A 10,292-nucleotide genomic window follows, 5' to 3' on the forward strand; every position below is an offset into this window, starting at 1 on the left:
ATGGATTCATTTTTTAAAGGATCTGTTCTTCCTTATGAATGTTAATAGCAAACAGAAGACAAATGTTTGCATTTAATAAGGTTTATTTTTAATCAGATATCTACTTCCTTCACCACAAAACAGTACAAATTATTACACTATTTCTTGATATCCCTCAGCAAAGGCTGGCATGTTACAAAAGAATATTTGTATCACATTTTCAGCCTGTGCTATGTAAAAAACTTGTGAGTATATGAAAATTGTTACATTATTTCTTCTTCACTTTGTCTGTTTTGTTACTCCATATATCCATAAAATATTTGGTTAAAAAAACCTCGCACACAGCTTTGTGACATAGAAGTTTAAAAGACAAAGGTGTTGATAAGCAAAAGTTTATTCTAATTTATCCCATCCCTCTAAACAACAGGCAGTGTGTAGTGTGCCCTGCTGGACCAGACCTGATCCCATTGCGTTGTGAGAGCATTAATGACCAAAGAGACCTGGCAGAGAACAGCGAGCTGATGTGAGTGTGCAGGGTTACAGGGCAGGCAAAAAGGACCACAGGGGCTGAAGCACAGGATCACACACCCAGGTGGCAACAGCTCCTTTGACTTTGGCATTCTCAAGGACAGGCCTGAAGCTCTCTCTGTTGCCAGACCAGCAAGAGGTCAGCACCTCGGATGGGACTCAGACAAGCACGTCCAAAGTCACTGTGGGGCTGCAGCAGCTGGCTGGGGAGGCAGTGAGAGAGTTAAATATGAGTTACAGCCACCAAATGATGGGGAGGGGATGTGTGCTCAACAGCTGCAAGTGCTGAAAGGAAGACAATCACTCTAGGCCAATATAGAGGAGATGTAGACTAGGGCACTAAGATGGCATTAAGTAAATAAAAGTGTAATCCCCACTCCTAAGACAATATTCCTGTTCCTGATAATGGCAGGCTGAGGATTAACCATCCCATGGGAACAGTGCTAGTTTTACTGCTCAGGTCACCTAACACTAGGCTGGGAAAAAAATCTCAATCTGTGGTAGGAAACATTCGTGCATCAGTGGGGAGATGTTCAATGACCTTGTGAGTATTTCCACCTCTGATTTCTCAGGTTCATTTCAAATATTATTCCTTTCATATAATGACTCCTACTGAGAGAACAGTTTGCACTTGTATTTCCCTCTATACTATTGAGTCTCTCTCTCTCTCTCTCTGGGAATGGAACTACAATTATATTGAGGTTAGTGGAGTTTTCCCTCACTCTATTTAAAAGATAGATATCACAGCATTCGTTACAGGACATCTGAAAAAAAATTCTTGACAATCTTGCCACTTGCAGTTATATCAGGCAAAAATAGTGTCTCAGGAAGCGCACATGCTCTTTCCTCCCCAGAGGATTCTGCTCCTCAGACTGAAAGCTGAAGACCCCACCAAGTGCACCCCATTGAACCTCCACTCACTAGATCCCGTGCAATGACCACCAACCTCTGAGGAGGACTGGAAGTGACTCCTTTTAGAGCCCCTCAATGCTTCTCCTTAAATTGGCCAGTGGGGGTCACTGCTGTTGAATGACACAAGGCTCCATCCCTCCCAGGGTTGAGGCTGCAGCTCTGGAGTGCTCCTAGCTCCTGCTCATGGAGTGAGAAGCAGAATCCAAGAATTAAACCCTAGTCTCTTGCATGGCAGCACACACTGCTATGGCCTAGTTATGGTAGCACATATTTGACTAAATTAGTTTAAAAAAGATTTAGACTGTAGTCACTCAATCTTATTAATTTACTCTGTGATTAGAAACAACATTTTTGGTCAAGGAATGTCTCATGATAGTAAAATATGGCTGTAGTGAAGCACTGTAAATAAAGCAGTGGTTGTTTTACATTATGTGATAGAAATGTAGTATTTTATAATATAACCACAAAAGCAGCTTTCATGTATATCATACCTTTCATCCTGTAATAACCCTAGTTGCCATCCAAACTTAAACTGATGCATATCAACTATATAAACAGAGATCACTTCACACAACACTCAAATGCAAGCACTTCTATTTAACAGACTGGTCATTTCTAGGTTTTATCTTTTTTTTTTTTATACCAAGCCTCACAATTTAGCTCTGCTCTGCCCAGTTAAGTGACTAAACTTTTTAACTTGGGATCATCCTATGTCTAAACAATGTCCTGGTGAAGTCTGGAGCTAAAAATATCCATTGGGCCATGTAAAATTCCCCATCCCTTTGCCTTCCATCTTTGCTGCCGTTAATGCGTAGCCTCGCTCAGTGTGTTACAGTGGTCAGTTTGTAGCTCTGCTGTCACAGCCCCCAGAAGTAGACAAACTGTGCTTCACAAGCCTAAGGTAATTAAAAATGCCTGGCACTCTCAAGGATATCATTCAAGCACATCTCATCCTCCAGGGACTGAAAGTTGCACTAGTTTTAGCAGCTGGCACACCTCTAAGTGCTAAGTCAAAGGAAGAAATGTTCTTCCTCCTGCTTTCCTTCTTATGCAATTGTGTTAGTGGTAATTATTTTAATAATTGACTTTTTAGCTCCTTGGCACAAAAAATATTAATGACTGAGATCCCCACTGCTGCCCAAAGCCATAATGGTCACTGCTTCCATGAGAAAAACATCAGACTGACTGGTATTGAAATGATCTTTAGAAACAGAACTGACTTTTTAATTAGGTTTCAGAGTAAACACTTTCTAGAGAAAAATCTTTCACATCTCATCATAATTCTCACTGTTAACTTGACATTCTGTTCTTGTTTGGAATGTTTTTCCTAAAGCACAAAAACTGGAAACAAAGTTATACTCTCTCATCTCTTTGCTACTAAATCTTAGACTCTGATTTGCATGGTTTTGAGACATGAGATAATTTCTGACACTAATCTCTGGCCCTGGAACTGTAGCTCTGGTTCTACAACATCCATTACAAACCTCCTAAACCTACCCTGTTCCTGAAACACATAAGAGACTGCATTGCTCCCTTCCACATTAGCAGGTTTATTTATGGATTTGGTTTCTGAGCTTACAGTGAGCTACAAAGTGAAAGAGAGATTATTGAGGTATGTAACTTGCTTAAAGAGTGCAAGGAGGTTCTACTTTAGACTCTGGATGTAACAAAGAATGTTTCGTTTATTCAGTGGCATGTAGTGATGCTTTATTCTTTCCAACATATGATATTTCACTGAGTTTATGGTTACAGCACTACACTCAATGGGATCTTCATTAGTAAATGAAAGCAAAATCCATCTATTAATTTCTGTGGTGATGACTGGGAGCAGCATAGAGCAATGGTTCTTAGAGTTTGTAAGAGTTGTGGATTGCTATCAGGCTTCAAAAATATGAAAATGGATCAATATGCCCTTTTAAAATTAAACTTAACAGCGAGTGATATTTAAGTGAAAATAGCTGTATGGACCCCTTCTGATTGCTCATAACTGTAATCCACAGACCACAGTATACAAATCACTGCTCTACAATACAAGGGTTTGGGCTTTCAGGAAAGTTTTATTTGAAACAGAAGAATATGAAAAATGCTAAGTAATATGATTTTAGTCAGTGAGAAGGCTTGAAAACTGAGCAAAGATTTGGGAAAATGTTGCAGCTAGCTTCAAATACTAGAGGAAATTATTAGTACTGTGTAAGTGGTAAGGCAATGACACATCCAAGTTATTTAACTAATTTCTTTAAAATGATAGGAAGACCAACATCAGAAAGGCAGGCTTTCTATGAACCTTGCAGAAGGACTCTTGGCCATCCTTGCTCTTTGTCTAGAGGACATTGGTAACTCAATTTTCTGCCCAATAAGCTTCCAAAGATCAGATGTGATTGAGAATATGAACAGATCCAAGTTTAAGTTACTGGCATCTGCTGAGACTAAGGCAGCTGAGAGGACTTTCTGTGTCCCTGTCCTGTCTGTTTCCTTTATGCACTAAAACCAGGCAATGCACCTATGGGAGCACTGGCAGTACTGAGCCTGCACCCAGGAGAGCCTGAGAACAGGAAACTTCTGGTGAGAAAAATGTTTTTGTATTTGTGCTGACTTTAGCACTTTAGCACTTTAGTAGCACTTAGCTACTTCCACCACACTACACTGTGTTACCTCAGCACCTACAGGATTTGGGTCAAAAGCATCACTGGACAATCAATGGGCCAAGCTAAGGATGAGTTGTGTGGCGCAGTCATGTGGCACACTGGCTAACTGCATTTGTATTAAGAATGTAGGAAATATGTAGGAAATATGTAGTAATAGAAAAGGTATTAAACAAGGGACTTGGGCCAGAAGAATCATGTTGACAAGAGGTCCTGAAGGGATCCTGAAGAATGAACAGAATCACAGAATCACTGTTTATCCCACCATCATAAGTGAAAATGGGTACAATAGAGTGCAAGTGACTGTCAAAAGGACAAAAATTTGTATTTTATTTACCACAGTTGAGAAAGTATAAACAATAATTAGAGATAAGAGGATGGACTGAGAGTGAACATTTTCAAATTCCTGATGAAAGGGAAGATACCCACCCACTAGCAGAGACGCTTCAGATGCTTTTATGGATTGTCATTAGACATGTGTCAGTACTGTGGAAATGCTAATAAATTTAAGGCAACACAAGGAGTACAAATTATACTGATTGATTAGGCTTCAACAACTTCAGGATGCAGTGCCAATCTGACCCATGCATGGAAACACAATCACATCATTTCACCTTCTGAGCTTGGCTCTGTATTGTCTGCACTGTCCCTGTCTGGAGAACTGATCAGAAAATAATGCAGGATATGGCACAACCTTCTCCTTCTACTAGTAGAAGAACGTCTATTTGACAAGTAACATTCCCTCATTAATCAAGGTTTGCCCAATATATTTATCTGAAGAGCTGGAAGGGGCTGTGGAGAAAATGACAAAACTCTGAGGTTTCAAGATTTGCCACAGCTGATGGTGCTTCTGTTATCTGGACACTATCCTGAACCTGGGGCATTTCCCATCTAGGCATGAAGACCTCATTAAAGAAACAGAAGTTAATGGTGTGAGTGAGAAATGGGGAGGAGGTGTAAGTAAGTAAGTTCACATATTTGCCAGACTGCATGCAGCATTAATGTAGGAGCAAAATGGAATAATTACTAATGTCCTAAACCAAGAAACATCACACAGAATAGAGGCTAAGAAAACAGTGTTTAATCAGGACTAATTTAATATCAAAGTTAAAACAACACAGAAGCACAAAAGAAACAGGAAATTTGATGTGATTATGATGGAGAGACTGACTTTGCTGGCAGGAAAGAAATCATTGGAGAAAAAGAGAAAGTTGGAATACAGGACTTCATATTAATCCAAGGTTGATATAGATATGAGCTCATTGTGTGATTCTCCAGAGAGGAGGATGAGAAAAAAGGAACTGAAACTAGCTCTGGTTATTTGAGTCATCTGGATAGAAGATGCAGTGATTTCTTTCCTCTTCTCTAATAAAGAGAGGAGAAATGCTTTTAACACTGAAAGTGAATGATTTCAGTAGGGTGGGTTTTTTTTCTACTGAGCAGGAAAGTCCCATTCACAGAAAGCTGTAAAGCCAAATGAATATTTCAGTGAATTGAAAACTGCCAAATTGTGTTCAAGGATATCTTGTCTTCTATTGCATGTAAGGGAAACCAAACATTAACTACTAAATGATACACTTTAAGGTACAGTTATGGGAAAGAAAGAGAAAGCAAGTTGCTGCTACCTGCAGCTATCTTCTGAAAGCAATGGCAACAAGGTCCACTTCAAAGAATGCATAATTTTGAAGAAGCGTGGGATAACATCTATTTATTAAACTGAAAAGCGTTGAATAGTTTTACACCAAAATATCCTCCTGCTAAAATTATTTTGAGTTGTCTACTCTACAGGGTGGCCAAACCATCAATTCCATCTGGTTTGCTATCTTTGCTGTGGGGAAGATGGGAAGAGCTGTTAGTATGTCAAATTGAACAGCTAAGCATTTTCCCCTTTGCAGATGGAAAGGAACGGTGTCCTAAAAATGGAACCTGATCCTCCATACAAGAGTTTGGACCATTTTGCTACTCTGGTACAGAAAGCAAAGAATATTGAAAACTACTGAGTTTGCAACATCCTGAAAGTAAAAGAAGGCTAAAAATCCATCCCTTACACCATAATAAACTTCCCCAATATGTCTCAGATGCTCAACTATCATCTCCATCACAAGAGCAGCCTTGACTGCTTCATCTGTCAGGAGCAGCCTTCAGCACCCGAAGTCACCTTCAATATCAGTGGGAGTGACAGGTAACTATCAGAGGGCTCAACCACATTCAAACATTCAAGTACACACAGCTACCACTGAATGCCACAAAAGTCCTCTCTCCAGGGAGGAGCAGGCTGAAGAGAGGCAGGGGGTCAGATTCTGGTCCTGCAGAACTCTGAGTAGGGTGTAGCTGACAGAAAATGCCTACTGTCTTTTAAAGCTGGAGACAGCAGGGAACTAGCTGGTTGCTTGGTTTTGCACTTCATTGCAGTTTTTTTCTTAAATATGGTTGAATATTGATCCAAAGGTTTTCCTGTCAGATACCATCAGTGGGGCAGAGTGGTGCCTGCCACCAGGAGATCAGGTAGTCAGCCTTCTGACTGCTTTGTGCTGCCAGAAAAACACAGAGATGCCTATATTTGGGAAAGAATCTGACTCTGGGGATGCGAGCCAATTTTAATATGACAAGGAGGAAATATGAGTTTAATGTACTGAAGCCCAAAACTGTAAACTAGTGGATTGCTAAATCAGTTGCTAAACAAAAATCTTCATTTCATTTCACTGGTGTTAGTCTACTCCTCTTTTTAAAATCTGGATATTCAAGCTTCCTAGGAAGAGTCTGCTTTGTGCTAGCAAGACGCCTATATTCTTTGTCAGGTTTCAGAGACATCTACCCCTTCCTATCTGCTGATCAGAAATCCAATAAAAATACCTGCATGTTATTCCCAGGATATGACTTTATGGTTCCTATAATATCAAATTAATTTCCCAAGATTTAAAATGCATAAGCTATCTCCTTATTGACTAAGGCACACTTTGTCACAATTTGGGGTCTGAATACCCCTGTATTGTGACTAAGGCATTAAAGGTGACATTTTTGAAGAGTTGATACAGTTGTTACTCTGGAAATGACTTGGCGTCTCCTTGAACAATTAGGATGTCAAGAGTTACAGCTAGCAGGGTGGATAAGCTGAGTACCACATTCCAGGAGATCTACCCTCTGCAAGTGGAATGATTGGACAAAGAGATAAAATCTGCAGAGAAGTTAAATAATAACTTGTTCCTGTAGAGCATCTGAACCTGGCACCAATTAGAGGTAAGGTACTAACACAGACAGACCAGCAGCTTCCTCAGGTACAGCTCTGCTGCACCACTGGGACACATCCTGGCTTGGCACCTGGCAGGTGAAGTCTGCAAGGCTCATGCTATGTCTAAAAACACGGGGCCTAATCTGAGTTCCATCACTACTGAAGGGACTCCCCCTGACAAAAAAGGGAACTGGCCCAGGCCTTTAAAAAATCACATCTGATCCTCAGGACACTTCTGTTTGAGGGTCCTGCATTAAAGCTGCACTGCAGAACAGCTTCTTCCCACCTCTCCACTAATTCCCCACTTCCACAGCACACTGTGCAAGATTGCCTTTTGCATGTGATAGTTTGGCTCAAGAATGCACCTTCTTTACAATGTATGGAAAGAATTAAAGCACCATAAGTGATTTGGGCCTAAAAGGAAAGTGAGACTTACAGGTACCTGACTTGATAGACTCAGGTTTGCAGCAGCTGACTTTTTCTTGCTGTTGGTACTATTTGCGTTGTTCCCAGCACTGCTGTTGGAAGTGCTGCTGGTAGAGTTTTTCCTTTTCCTCCGTTTGGTTGTTGGTTGTCTTGTGGGTTCTGCTGCAATAAAATGATAAGAAGGAAAGCAAATGGCAGATACTGTTAAGCAAGAACGAAAATGATCCATAAGAAGTGGTGCTGAAATACTTTTTAAATTACTTTTGAATTGCTAAGTTTAATAGTAGCAGTTGAGTTAGACTTAACATACAAACTGTAGAATAGTATTTGGACCCAAACCAGTGGTATCTACTTTCAATTTTTTTCTGATGGTTTAACAAATCTTATTTTCCCTGCATTGTCAATAAAGGTATTCAAAAGCCTTTTACTGATGGGAGTATCATGATAAAAATCATGATGGTCAAAGTGACTGTGGAACTTGCTGAAGGTCACACAGCAAGAAGCGGTGCTAAATGAAAATGCAGGTCCTACTGTGATGGAAGGTACAGCCTCAAACTGTACCCTACTGCTGCCATGCATGCAGCAAGCAACAAGCAAGCACCCACCCTTTGAGCTCCTTCTACATCCTCTGTGGCCTTCACCTTTAAAACCGCTGCCCCCAGGAGAACCCATAAATGTGCCAAATGGCATTGCCCTGCAAGCCTGTAAACCTCAGACCGAATCAGGACAATCACACAGCTTTGCTTAAACTGGCAAAGCACAGAGGGACAATTGTTCTTCTCCAAATTTGGCCTGGGCACCCAAGTGAACCCTCTAAGATATAAAAATCTTTATAATCTGAAAAAAGAGAGAATTATTATTCTGAAGTGTAAGAGGAATGAGATTAGGTCTAGGCCTGTAAGTAACTCAATATGAGTCTCAAAGATAATTAATTATGAATTGTAGCTGTAATTTCAGAGTCACAGCAGGAAGCAGGATTACACAAACAATGAATTCTAATGGAGCCAGTAGGCATTTTGCATTCCATCTACACATATTTTTGTACTAAATTATATCCTAGTCGTAGTGAAGCCATCTCAGTGTGCGCATCTATAAATCAGTTGTGCCAGACAGAAATCATAAAATATCAGAATAATTTTCAGGCTTGCTTTGGGAACATTGTTAATTTTTATTACTTTCATTTATAAATAAGCTTTCCCATTGCTTCTCTATTAATTTTACTATAAAATAAGTAGAATTTTGGAAGTGAAACATACCTGGTGGGGCCACCATTCTCTGCCATTTTTGAAATAAGCAAGTCTTCAAGCAGTCTCGAGGACTTAGATTGTAAGTTTTATGTCTTGACATCAGTTCCTGCATTGGCTCCAGTATAACACACAACTAGAGGAAAAAGACAGAAAAGAACAATTTCATCCAAGCAAAGCCTCCATTGATCAGTATTTACATAGCTGGAAATTGTATTTTTTGATTTTTTTTTACTCTTACTAATGGAGCATGCCTTATAAAGTTCAGTTTAATCTGCACTTGGATTGCAAAATAAAAACTCTGAATTAGGAAAACTTCTTGCTATTTATTATCCTAGGTAATTTATGGATATATCAGATAAACTTCAGCTCTAGTCTTCCAGGCTACAGAGATTTCAGAAGAGTAGAAAATGTTCATGCTTCATTGCCAAAGCTGCAAAGATTAATAAATAATAAAATGCCCATAGTGGATTAGCATTCACATACAGCAAAATGAGTTCTTCTGACCTGCTGCACAACACAATGAGAACTTATAAATGATCTTTTATTTTGATATTGCATGGAAAATAATCCAGGTAATTTTGGGCTTTTTTTGTTACATGAGGACTATACACTCTCTTCTTATCATATGAATGACCCATATGAGAAAAAAAGTACTTTATTTTTCTTGTCTGCTTGAATGCTGAATATATAGGATAGAGATTTCTGAAAATATGGAATTTCAAACATATTTTTTAAAATATAATTTTATATGTATTTTACCTGTTCACTTAATAATTAAATATTGTTCACTGCTTTCTACTCCTGTTCGCACAGCAGATCCAGCAGAAAGAGCACTATGCTGCTTTCTACTCTCTTCTGTTTATACCCACTGAATCATTTCCAGTCATTTAAACCTCACTCAGAGCCATAGAAGGCTACAAAATTGCACACCTGCGACTCAGGTTTACTCAGGTTACTCTTGTTTGCCAGAGATTGGTTTTTAGGCATCCTAAACGAGGAGAAAAACTCCAGGCTGACCTACAGGTGCTACCTGAAATTTGCAGGGCTGGCACACTGGAGGAGATGGTTCCTTACTTGCAAACTGAGCACATATGATAAGAAAGTAGCTGGCACAGAATAAGCATGGAGCCTGCATGCCATTTTTAGTCACTTTTCAAAGCAGAACTGCATTTAGAAGCAGGGGCAGGTTTGGCTTTTTTTACCAACAGAAGTAGGGCAACAAGTTGATCAAACTATTGGAAGTTGGAATGGCCACTGAAGAAAGGAGTAACTTAAGCCAAGTCTTGTATTGAATTATTTACTTAATTTTAGGAAGTTTTGCTGAAGGAA

General features: G+C 39.6%; 1 protein-coding gene across 10 annotated transcripts in view; it reads right to left on the bottom strand.

The window, feature by feature from the left end:
• The window catches only part of LDB2 (LIM domain binding 2), a 212,725-nt gene that overhangs the window by 2,484 nt on the left and 199,949 nt on the right, over positions 1–10,292 (bottom strand). For 3 of the 10 annotated variants that reach the window (XM_031066276.1, XM_005415425.2, XM_031066294.1), the window contains 2 exons: positions 8,973–9,096; positions 7,727–7,878 (listed from right to left, as the gene is read on the bottom strand). In XM_031066276.1, coding sequence (XP_030922136.1) covers positions 7,727–7,878; positions 8,973–9,096 — 276 coding nt within the window. Of the gene's footprint in view, positions 1–1,453; positions 1,597–7,726; positions 7,879–8,972; positions 9,097–10,292 lie in introns of all 10 variants that reach the window. The other 7 variants (XM_005415426.2, XM_031066301.1, XM_031066284.1 and 4 more) reach the window with 6 other exon arrangements.

Source organism: Geospiza fortis, unplaced genomic scaffold (genome assembly GCF_000277835.1).
Source record: "Geospiza fortis unplaced genomic scaffold, GeoFor_1.0 scaffold40, whole genome shotgun sequence".
Lineage (NCBI taxonomy): Eukaryota > Metazoa > Chordata > Aves > Passeriformes > Thraupidae > Geospiza > Geospiza fortis.